Source organism: Coturnix japonica, chromosome 3, assembly GCF_001577835.2.
Source record: "Coturnix japonica isolate 7356 chromosome 3, Coturnix japonica 2.1, whole genome shotgun sequence".
Taxonomy (NCBI): domain Eukaryota; kingdom Metazoa; phylum Chordata; class Aves; order Galliformes; family Phasianidae; genus Coturnix; species Coturnix japonica.
In genome coordinates, this window is record NC_029518.1 from 1,994,437 (window position 1) to 2,006,928 (window position 12,492).

The 12,492-nt window shown below is 36.8% G+C and overlaps 1 protein-coding gene across 11 annotated transcripts in view; it reads left to right on the forward strand.

Moving 5' to 3' along the window:
* WDPCP (WD repeat containing planar cell polarity effector) overlaps window positions 1-12,492 on the forward strand; it is a 131,477-nt gene that overhangs the window by 32,519 nt on the left and 86,466 nt on the right. For all 11 annotated transcript variants that reach the window (XR_004306520.1, XR_001553691.2, XM_015856580.2 and 8 more), the window contains 3 exons: window positions 8,654-8,739; window positions 10,405-10,449; window positions 11,457-11,507. Coding sequence is in view for 9 of the 11 variants with exons in the window: in XM_015856575.2 (XP_015712061.1) it covers window positions 8,654-8,739; window positions 10,405-10,449; window positions 11,457-11,507 (182 nt within the window). In the remaining 2 variants the exon portion in view is untranslated. The remainder of the gene's footprint in view (window positions 1-8,653; window positions 8,740-10,404; window positions 10,450-11,456; window positions 11,508-12,492) is intronic.

Consider the following 12,492-nt stretch of genomic DNA (forward strand, 5'->3'; position numbering starts at 1 on the left):
TTTTAGGGGACCTATTCCATTCCTTTTGCGGTTATTATTCAGAGCAGTCTGTAGTCAGCCTTTAGAGGGTGCTTCTGTGCCAAGGAGCTCTCTTCCCTTGAAACACGATTTGCTTAACTTTAAGTATTTGTAGATTTAATGAAGAGTCATTTTATGTATCCCATAGTTATCCAGTTTATTCTTTAATTTGACCAGATTGAAATGAGGATAAGTCTAGGGGGTAAAATGACTCAAAGCAGCAAAAATTGTACATTTTGTAATTGCTAAAAACATAAGAAAGTGTATAGAGAATCCATGCAAGTGAAAAATGATACAGGAATGAACGTAAGTACTTTGTAGACTTTGTTAACAATATTACTGCCCCTTCTAGAGATGGGCTCAATCATTGTAACTCCACCGCATACAGTTGCAGTAGGAATAATAAAATAGTTGTACTTTAAGTTTCTGCTATTGCTAGTAAAGATAAAACACTCAGTAGAATTAAGTGGGCTTCTGGCTTGATTTTTTGTGATCTCACATTCAACAATATACTTGAAAATCTGTGACGTAAGGCAGCAGGATTGGAGACTGGTTTTATAGCCATTTATCCCACAAGTGCCATTTTAAAACCAGCACTTCTGACTCTTTGGACATTGCTGCAAAGTGAGTGAGTGAAGGAAGATAGAGATAGGAGGAGTTCTAAGATAAAATTCTTCTGTTGTAGAACCAATTTCTAAGACTTAATAAAAGTCACTAAACTTCAAAAGCGATCAGTAGAACAAAGCAGTGCCTCTCAGTTATGTGCCTGGTAGTGTTTAGATGATGTGTGCACAGCAAAGATATCTGCTACATGCAAGTCTTTGTCAAAGCCAACCCATGGTGATGGTGACTTTGAAAATACTCCTCTTAGAGAGCACAGTGCTTCTTTGCACAACTTCCTGGATAGGAAGGTAGCCCAGTTGAACACTCTGGATACTCAGTTGCTTTTGAAAGCTGCTGGAACTTCCAGAGGCTTTCTGTTGAACAGTATCATGGGACATCTGGAGGAATGGGCACAGAGCTCAGAAAGGGAGTACAGTCAGAAATCTTCTATTCAGGAGTTTCTTAAGAAGTCGTGCATTCATTTGGATCCCCTAGATAGGCAAAGGAAAACGGTTGATTCAGCCCGTTATTTTTTCTCTTAAGCATGAATTCTTGGATGGCACTTAACCACTGCAGGAGTCAAACATAGTCATGTGGCTGTCCATCTTCTGGAGAGCAGTCTGCAGGATAAGCTAATGGTGGTAAGAAAACTGGTGAACAAGTGGAGCATCTCTGGTTGATACCATTTGACAGGGTGTTTTTCATTTGTTTGTTTTTTTTTTCGTAACTGGCTTGTTTAAATCATTGTTTGTTGTTGTCATAAACACTCCCTTTTGGCTTTATTATCTCTCCCTCTTTCCTCTCTGTCCCACCCTGTTTGTGTGTCTCATATCACATGGTTTACCTGTTTCATTGGCGTTTTTTAATAAGGTAAATTCCTGAAACTGGCTCCACCTACGAACCAAACATTTTACTCATGGGCCTCTCCTGAGAGTAGGGTAGTTCGCAGTTCAACATTAAAATCCACACACCTTTTATGTTATATACAACCCCACTGCTCAACAGTTTCAAATGTGATTATGGGATGTTTAAACAAATGCATTTTTTCTTCAAAGTTATTTTTCCTAATGCATATCTGTGTAATTAAAACTTAACATAAACTGTTCCGTAGTGTTGCAATCAGGAATTAATTATTGTAAATGAAATTTTCATTTTTTGTCTTTCCTTGCTACTAAGGTGAGTATGGCTTCAAATTGAAAAATATTAGTCCTTTTCATAGAAACCTGTTTGAAGATCACAAGGGAGAACAAAAGAAGAAAGGGTTTTTGTTTGTGTTTGCAATCAAATCTTTCTTAAAAGGAAGTCTGGCACACAGGCATTGTAGTTTTTGTAATATTACATTGAAGAAAGCAAGATACAAGTCTCACTGGATTAGCTGGAATTCAAATATAGCTGAAAAGCCATTTTAAGAAATAAATGCATTGAGCTAACAAGAAGCTCAGTGAGTCTCACAAATGGTTATTCAAAGGTGATTTTCAAATATTACCAAAGCTTATTTTACTTCTTGATTTATTTATTGCTTGCAACAAATGAAAAAGGAAGAGAATGTCATCATAAAGAAGCTACTGTAAATTACTGAAATGGCTAAACATTCTGAAAAAGAACACAAAAAATGTATTTATAGGTGTTAAATATCCAAGTAGAATCAATGTTTGTTCTAGTAAATTTATCCAGCTCATACAATGCGCTTAAATGATATTTCTGTTTTTAAGACAGCTTGCAAATTTGCAAGATTTATAAATCAAATAGACATGTTTACCAATGTGCTTATGAAAATTCTTTAAATACTCAGCATGCATACTACAAAATGGTAACGGCCAGAGCTGTACAGTTAGTGAGAAAATTGCATGTATGTCATTTAAAAAAGGGAAAGTAAAGTAGATGTTTATGCTACATTTTCAGTGCCGTGTTGACTCACCCTCATTAATGATATTAATGTTTTGGTAGCTAAATCTGAAATACTGTATGAAAGTATAAAAGAATGTTATTTGCTTAGGTGCAAATACAGTCAAAATTCAGATTGAACTATATTTAACTCATTGCTTTGGTCGTAACTATGGCTTTGGTCACTGTTATAAACAGTAGCGGCCCATACTTTGTGACCAGGTTGTGACCTCAAGAACTCATTACTCATTTCTAATCTGAACCCATGTTCACATTTTAAAGACCTGCTGTTCCTCCCTTCCTTGCAAACAGGAGTTGTTGCAATGGTAGGGCAATCGTGCAAGGACTTTGCCTGTACTTGAATAATGTGCAGGTCCTTTTGCCTATTGATAGTTGTTTCTGCTTAGCTTAAAAAAATAGAGATTTTATCTTCTTCAGTTTACAGTAAGACATCACTACTGTGAAATTTTCTGACCTACTGACCTTAAGTACTGAAAAATAGCTTTATTTACAACAACAATCACTATCTAAAAGAATAGCGTAAAACAGTTTGACATTTAATACTTCTGTAATTACCTTATGTCAGATGTCAGCACTGGATATCTGTAGTTTGGATTGCTTATCTACTATCTGGTTTATATAAAAGCCTTCGGGGTCTTTATCAAAATGTGTATATGAACTTTTCGCTCTAAGGAGTAAAAACCTGGGTCAATTATATCTATTTTCTGTGACCTTCTTAACTTTTCACACCCACTCTGTCAGAGTTGTTACAGATTGTAATACTTGCCTGTAGTATCAATTGGAGAATGATTGCTAGCTTCATTAATGTTATCAGAGGTGTGGCTGATACATAAACTAAATATCTTCTTGACAAATGGCATTACCTCCCTCAAATTCATTCTACTTCACCGCTGTTACTCTTATCTATTCAGTTAATCAATAGCTGTCTTTCAAAAGAATGCACCAATAATATAAATAGGAAGTGTGTTTCTGAAGGGAGGAGAGAGGTGGTGGAGAATTTACCAAGTAAAAATATAGTTTCCCATCCTGTCATCATCATATTGGGTCACAGCTCAGCAAAAAGTGTGCTTAGGTTCTAACAAATGAACAAGCAATTAGGTATCAACAAAATACCCCCACATAGATTTTCTGTAATGTTTCTTTGAGCTTCAGCACCCTCTATCTAGGAAGTATAAAACAGCTTTTTTGTTTCAGTCTTGGTGAATGAATGGGATGGCTGTCTCTCAGCCAGCAGTTCGCATCCTGAGCAAGAGCCTGCATGGCTTTTTGGCCACATACAGCTGTTCTGTTTCAGAATAAGAATATCTCCAAAACTTTTGTTTAATATAAATTAAGTCTGTCTACATTTTTAATGTAAGCTATTTATTGACATAGTACTACTGTCAGCTTTGCCAAGGCAGCTGATGCAGGCTCAGCACCTCAACATTTTGAATGCAATGAAAATAGGTGATTATGTAGTAAGTTAATGCCAGGACAATTGTCTTAGAAATAATCTTAACTAGTAACAACTGGGAATTGAATATTTCTTCTGTTTTACAACATTTACAAAATTTCAGTGCATTATGATACATCCAATAGCCTCAGTTTTCTTAAGGTGCTAACTAGATGCCTTGAAGGATGAAAATTCAGTAAACATAACTAATTGTCATTGCAAAAAGTGTTATATTTAGTCTCATAAAGCAGAAGGAAAACCCTCATAAAAATTAATTCAGGGGATCATGTTGCAACTTCACTGTATATAGGAATATACAGTGTAATGGGAATATGAGTTTACAATGTATAATTTTCATGCCAGAATTCTTGAGTTATCAGATAATGAATTTCCTTTCAATGATTGTTCTGCAAGCCGTATTTAGGCCTTTCTTACAATACAAGTTTCACTGTGTTTTTCAGTACAGAATGGTCTATGTGTTGTTCGCCCATCTACAAAGCAGTTTTCTGATTTAGACTTGGGAAGTTAGACTAAGGAAAGGAATCTGCTTCATTCATGTGTTTTGCTAAGATATTCTCAGTCTGCTGAAACTGCTGCATTAGAGAGAAAGGAAGGAACAACAGTAAATATTTGCATTAAACTTTATGATAATTGAACAACTTGTTATTTGTATAAGCTGAAAATACTCTTAAACCAATATTGTAATATGAGTCATTATGCACTGAGAAGATTTATAAAAGCAGGCCTGTATTTCTGCTCCTTAAGCCTGGAGGTTGGTGTCATGAGCAGAGGACCTGATTTTCATTTATACTGTATCTGTGCTGCAGGGAGTTTATCTCCTTTGTGAAGGAGAAATTTGTCATGAAAGGGAAGAAAAATAGGCAGTGATTTCTGTTCCAAATATTATATAATGGAATCATAGAATAAGTTATAGGGTGACTTGGTGACTTACCTTGTTGAGCATTTGTTGTTTGAGTTACAAATTGGATATAGGGTAATGAATGAGCTGTAGTGATGCCAAACAATGAGAACTTCTAAAAAGGGAGGCAAAACTAAATTCAAGGGCAATCTGTTCTGAATTCTAAAAATAGTAGGTTTATTGTGTAATTAACCTGCAAGTAAAATATACATAGATTTTTTTTTTCCCTAGAGTATACTTTTTAAAGGGTTTTATTTTATTCTTTTTTTTTTTTCAGATTAGCTTTCTGTTTTCCCTGTTTCTGCTCCTAGGAATGAGTGTCCTAAGCCACAGGGAGATATTTGAGGTTAACCCCATGTTTTTCTCTTTCACTGGGAATGCTGGATTTCTAAGAGCTTCCCTGGAAGCAGCAGCATATGGCTACCAAAGGCTATCGCATAGCCTAGTATCACAGAATCATTGAATTACCAAGGTTGGAAAAGAGCTCTAAGATGATCCAGTCCACTTGTCCACCTATCTGTCACCAGTATTACCCAGCAAAGAGAGTACCTGTTCAAGCCACAGGCTGCTAGCTTCTCTGGGAGATTACTGTGGAAGACAGTATTGTAGGCTTTGTTGAAGCCTTGGTAGACTACATCAACATCATCCACCAGGTGGTTCACTCAATCATAAAGGTTGATCAAGGAGGACCTGCCTTTTACGAGCCCACACTGTCTGAGCCTGATCCCCCAATTGTCTCTTACATGATGTGTAATCTCCTTTGAGATGATCTACTCCATCTTATCTGGCTCTGAGGTCAGGCTGACAAGCCTGTAGTTCCCTGGCTCCTCCTTGTGGCCCTTATGGGAGTGACACTGGCAAGCCTCCAATCCTCAGAGGTCTCTCTGTTTGACCAGGAATGCTGATAAATGATTCAAAGCAGCTTGGCTATCACCTCTGCCAGCTCTCTCTGCACCCTTGGATGGATCCTGTCTGGCCCCGTGGACATTCTTTTAAACAAAGCAATCTGAACACAGATACTGAAGCAGGAAAACCATCTCAGAACATCTCCATTTGTCAGTAAGATTTTTGCAGCCACCAGACTATCTCTGCCTGTTTGTGGAGATGCTGTGAAAGGAGTCAGTGTTGCGTGAGCCAGAGGAAGAACCAGCTATTAAATTGAATTCCAGCTTTACCCTAACAATAGTGTTATTTTAATGTATTTTTCCCAATTTCTACTCAGTTTTAGAGGAAGGATGTGAATTTCTTAAGCATGAAAACATAAAGAAGCTTTAACTTTTTTTTCAGCAGCAAACAACTCATTGTCATCTCCATTGTGCTGGAAAATATTGTTGTGGTAAATGGTGATCTGTGATTGCATAACTCTGAAAGTCAGTGTGTATTCTTTCAAAACGGTCTACAAGAATAAAATACCGGCTTTAAAATGTATTTGTTACCGGAGCAATTTCTCTGTAGACTACAAACTGAAGGTATTTCAGATTAGGATAGTGATAGACTGGACCAGTATTCTGTGGGCAGAGGCTACTTTCACTCGCACAACAGCAACCAGCATTCAAATAATGAGCTGATCTGGGAGCGCTTGGAGTCCAAAGAAAGGGAGAAGTGAAAAGCTAATTCCAAGTACTGGTTATATTGCAAAATCTCTTTTACTTCCTTAGAGATGCAGAGAATTTTGCTTTATCTGGGATGTTCAGTACAGAACTGAAATGCAGATATTAAGAAGTTGGTGGTTTTTTACATTTTAATGACTTTAAAAAAAAATTATGATTTTTTCTTTCTTAAATGTGTTTGAAGAATGAATATTTAGTGTCTGTTTGAAAGCTTTTCAGTTTTTTTTGTTTGTTTTTTTTTGGTTTCTGCTTTTTTTTTTTTTTTTTTTTTGAGGATTTCCCTTGTGACATTGACATTCAGTGAAGGAATAAATGCTAGAAGTCTTCTGGGGGAGCAGCAAAAGAAATGTCCCGCATTGTCAACTTGTTTAAGTTTTGGAGTCACTGTGGGAAGTTATGTTAGATTATTTGTTGTGCTGAAGTCTCCTAGTCTTATCTTGTCTTTTCTGATGTTATACCATCTTTCCAGGTGAACAGATCATCTGCCAATCAAAGCTTGTTTTGTTGTTTTTCTCTTAGTCAAACTGTGATGGGATTTGGAGCAGTTCACTCAATTCAGTGACTTTTTATTAGTGAGAGATCTAATCAAGAATCTCTGGGCCTTTGGGGAATGCAAGTTTTGTTTCACTTTCTAAGAAAGGGAAGAAAGCAAAATCAAATAAGAGAATTATAATATACAATCTTCTTTTATAGTAGTCCACATGAAAAACGAGGGGCTGTCCTCATCCATATTTATACCACAAGTGGTTGCCATGTTCAGCAGACTACCATGCTGCTAATCTCTTCGCATTTTTTTCTAAACCTCATTCTCACCCAAGGTGAAAGTATATTCCATTTACTAGATGTTCATTGTGTGCTATTTTTTTTCTTTCTTTCTTATAGGACTATGGGATTTAGTAAGTCAGCAAGACTTTTTGTACATTTGGGGATCAGTGTAAAGAAAATACTATTTCCACTTGCTGCTATTTCAGTGGATTAGGCAGTGCATCAAAACATACATATTAGCTTCAGTGATAATACCTCAAGGTCTCATAGATTTGCTGGGACTGTGATAGTTTGATGCTACCTGAGATCCTTGCACATATTTCTCATTATAGCACTGTTGACAGAATTGTCTGGCAGTCTTTATATGATGAAGTTATAGACTTCATCACGGGGGTCCTGCAGTCATATTCTAATTGGCTCGTCTCCTCAACAACTGAAATTCCAAATATTGTTTAAGTTGCAGTAATAGAAAGGAAATGAGGAGTCTGCTTCCAAATAAGCAAGTAAATAAGTCACGTGCAGTACCATACTTGCAGTGGCTTTGAACAGTATTGTGGCTTGGGAAGCTCCCCCTCCAAGTCAGTTGGATTCTTGGGCTTAGCAAAAGAAGCCAAAGTAATTGGTCTCATTGCCCACTTATAACTCAAGCCCTGATGGAAGTTACTATGCAAACAAGTCTATTAGTTGCAGCACCTCAGAAGACTGGAAGTGTTCTATTATAATACAACACATCCTCTAGAATGAATATTCAGATGGATTGCTCAACAAAGCAGAGCATAGTTTATAGCTGCAGTCTGTGTGCACAATATTTCAGTTTTTGTGTTTTGCTTTGTCTGCTGTTTTGTCAGTCTTAATTGATTTAATGTGCTGTGTTTTTATTTACAAAGACACCTGTTTTTCTATCTAGCATTATAACTGATACCTGCAAGTAGTAAGTGTTCAATACTGTTTCATGGTTATATCAATATTTCCCTATGTGCAATGTCTTAAAAAAAAAAAAAAAAAAAAAAAAGAGGCCTGGAGGACAAATTTTCATATCTAAGGAAGATCTTTAAGTAGTGGCTGCACTTTTTCATGGTCCAAGGTAATAACTGTAGAGTAGATGTAGATAAGGTGTATATGAGAAGCATCAAGCACAAAGTTACTCTCTATGGAAAGAGCAACTCTAACTTCAAGCAGATGTTGATTTGTCTCTGTATAGTGGTTATATATATGCATGTCCTTTTCTTACTTTATTCTTTCTCATGCATTGTTCATTTTATTGTTGAAAACTACAACTTAAATACAATAAAACAGCACCAGTGGTTGGTTCTTTCAGCAATTCATTTTGAAAATACTTAGTTTCATTGGTAATGGATAGTAATTAATTTGTTCATGCATTTTCTTTCCTTCTTTTTGTAGTTCTAGGGCTCCCATTAGCCATCAGATGACTTTCTGCCTGACTGAGCTTCACCTGTGGTCTTTGAAGACTACCTTACATATTAGCGGTGAGCTGCTACTGGTTAATAAAACGAAACAGCAAAGCCTGTTGATGAATATTAAATTGATATGAAATTCTGAATACACAAATGAAGTAGGATTTAGGCTTAGGAGAAAGAAAATTAGAAAGCAAGATTAAGTTTGAACTTAGTTTCTTTGCTTATCTCATCGTAGAACTGGAGTATCCTTTCAACTCAGAAATGTTGAGATTATATTTAATTGGTTGCCTTTTCCCTTTTAGGAAGCTATACCCTGCTCAGCTATAAACCTCAGTGTAATAACTAATTTGGGTGTATGAAGATCAATAGTCAGCTTGATTTGCAGTGGCACTGCAATTTGTACTTAGCATGAAAATAAGATATTGCTGCATGTTCTGGGTATTTTGCATGGTTATGTGAAGTTTTGTCCTTACAAGGGAATACTAATATTTTTAATTGATTATTCCAAGAGAGACATGACTATTTACCAGTGCTTCACGTTGTCTTACTATTGATAAAGTTAAAAACAAACAAACAAACAAAAAAACACTCTCCTGGCTTGTAAATGGATCACATTGTTTATGACTCTCTGTGCCCATTGTAGTATATTTTCATTGAAAACCTATCAAGTATTATTATTATTATTGTTACTCAAATATTGACTCAACAAGCCATAGTGACCTGTCTGTGTGTGAGAACTGCTCTGGTTCTCTAACAAATATATATATATATATGTATTTATTTTTAAGTTGGATTTCATGGAAAATTCAGATGGTTTAAGTAAGCATGTATTTGTGATCTGTTGTAATTCAAGATGTACTATGGCATAATGTACCTATTTTACACCTTTGACCTTCAGACTTCCTTCCTATGCACTTATTCATTATAAAACCCTGAGGTGGAAGAGAGTGCTGCTCTCTTATTTCAAAACCTACCTGCTGTGGCAGTGTTTTAAAGCACTGCAAATTTAGGTCAGACTTAGATCTATTGGTGAAGCTTGTCATGGTATACCTAAGAAACTGGCAGTCAGCCACATCATGAGCTGGCTTACAGGCTCGTGGTAGCCCAAGCATCCAGATTTCTTTGCCATGGAACCTGGAGGACAGAGGGAGATGCTCTGTGTAGGTGCACACTTGTGTTTCATGCTGAAAGGCTGTTGGTATATAGCCAGGACTTGCCCTACACCATAGGAATAGATATGTACTTTTGCATCTGGTATAACAGTAGGCAGTAATACCTATAGATCAATATTGGATCCTTTGGGTAGGCAGCTTCCTGGAATTCACAGATGTTAAAAAAAGAACTGTTGTCTTCAACTTGGCTCAGAAAACACTTGATGCTATTCTGAGGTACAGTCTGCACTGTGTGAAAGAACACAAAAGATGGTCATTAGGAAGGTGGTAAAAAACACTTTTAAGTGTTGGCAGCTGGAAGAGAATCAAAGCATATGTGAAATGACAGCTGCAAATAAATGTAAGGACCTGTCATGTACTCCTTCAGCCCTAGCTTGCTGGTTCTTGAAACTCTAACTGGTATCAGGGTATATTCTGTAGTTTTTCCATGCTGGCTCACATTGTAACTCTAAGTACTTTGCTCCATCTTGCTCAAATTGTGATGCTGAACTTTGCTTGCTAAGTTATGTTTTGTTTCCAGTGTTACATCAATAACTAACTATATTTCTATTTGATTATATAGATGAAGACATTGGGGTACATCAGTACTACGACAAGAGAGAGCCAGGTAAAATAAGCAGCCATTACTGAAACTAAACAGGACTTTCAGATGTTCAATTCTTTGACAGAGACAGTTTGCTCTGAAAATTTCAGTTTTGAATTCTTTAATATATGCCTCTGTAATTCTACAGAGTAAATAGGCATGAATAGAGACTCGTTTACCCAAGTTACTTCAGAGTATTTAAAAACTCTTTACTTAAAAGGGAAAAATAAGGATTTGGGAAAACATTTACATAACAACGTACTGTGTGTAAATTAGTATCTCTTCAATAATACACACACACACACACATATATATATATTTAATCAAGCTATGTGCCATCAAAACCTTATAGGGATTTTGTATTTTGTTTTTATATTATTCTTCTGTATTCTTTTCACCTATTGCAAAATACTAAACCAATGCTCAGGGACTGTGCTTTATTGGGCATGCAGATGCTGGCTGTTGCAGGAATTTGGGATTTGCTGCATCCCAGCAGAGGGCATCATGGATGCACGAGTGCTGGTCCAGCCTCCTGCAGCCCTCACTATCTGAAATAGCCATTTCAGAGTGAATGATCAATTTTCTTTATCTGATTAATCCTGTTAATCCTGAAAGTTTCATGATGGGCCAAAAGGTCTCTTCAGCTGGAGTTGCTTCCCATTTGCAGCCAGGTTGGAGTGGAGGCTTGTGTGGGAATCCCATGGGCTCGGTGTGATGGGTTACCTGCTGTCCCTGTGCCTCTGCTGATAGACTGACTCAGCTGCTCCTCTGTTTTCAGTTGCAGCTCACTTCACTATCTGATGAGACTGGAAGCTCAGTAATACTGGCCCACCTGTTGGGCTGCATAAGCCTTTCTTTCACTGCAAATTTAAGATATCTGACTTAAGAAGTGAAAACATCAGGACTGTCTTAATTTTTTTTGTAAATTTCTGTGTTTTATCCCAATATGTGACTCTTCTCTCTAATATTAATACTTGCTGACAGCTGTTGTGAGGATTATCATTCACCTTTTCATCTGTTCTTTTCTCCAGGATCACAGATGAAGCATGGTTATTTAGAAGGCAAGCAAAAGCTAGCAGAATGTAAGGATGTTTTCTCAGTTTCTTGTTACAATAAGACAGAATTACTGTTTGGAATTGGTGATACAAATGGAAAAACTCTAAAATAACCTCAGGCTGTTCCCAGTGTAACTTCCTGTCTATGCCAGTTTGTCACAGTACTACTAACAAAACAATAGGAAAGTTGTAACTACTCCATCCTAGTATATTTGCAGCCTGGAAAATCTGATTGACTTCTTGAAGTTACACAAAGTAGTACATATGCTGGAAGAATTCCCTTAATGTTTCATCTTATCATTAAGAAAATTCTACATAGAGTTGTGCACGTGCTTGAAGGTAAATTGTGTTCTGGAAAGAGAAGTTATTTGCAGCATCGTAAATTAGGTTTAGAGCAGGATGAAACCCTGCTGGGGATGGGTATGAAGGTGCGCACAGCTGTGTGGTAAATTTATACCCACTATGGAGCGTTGTGTGTCAGTTAGAATCAATACAGCTCTGTAAAGGTGGGGAAGTGAGAAAGGGTTTTAAGTAGGGAGGAGCATAAAGGATTTACATCCCTTGTGCTTCATGTAGGCGCTGGCTGTATGAAAAGAAGCAGGCTCAGATAAATCCAGTTATACGGAAACCTCAAGCATGCGAAAGAACACAGTCTATTACATCTTGTGGCTGTAAACATTAGAGTGGGCTAAACAGAAAATAGAACAGACATTTCTTCAGGAGGAGTGCTGGGTAACTTTATTCATGGCTGCTGGTCTGTATGTGTATAGTTTAATGTCCATACAGGCAATTTCCCATTTTGTATATGTGGATACATATTCCAGTGTTTATGAAGGCATTTATTGGAAATGTGATCTTACATGTCTAATTAATATTATCACAACAGTTCCAACACTGGCTTTCGTCCAATAAAATACAAAGAGAAGTTGATAGTTTGTGTGCTCTTTTGTTGATAGATGAAATCCTTTCTTTTTTTTCTCCCCCCACTCTAGAGCAATCCTATTGTAAACTC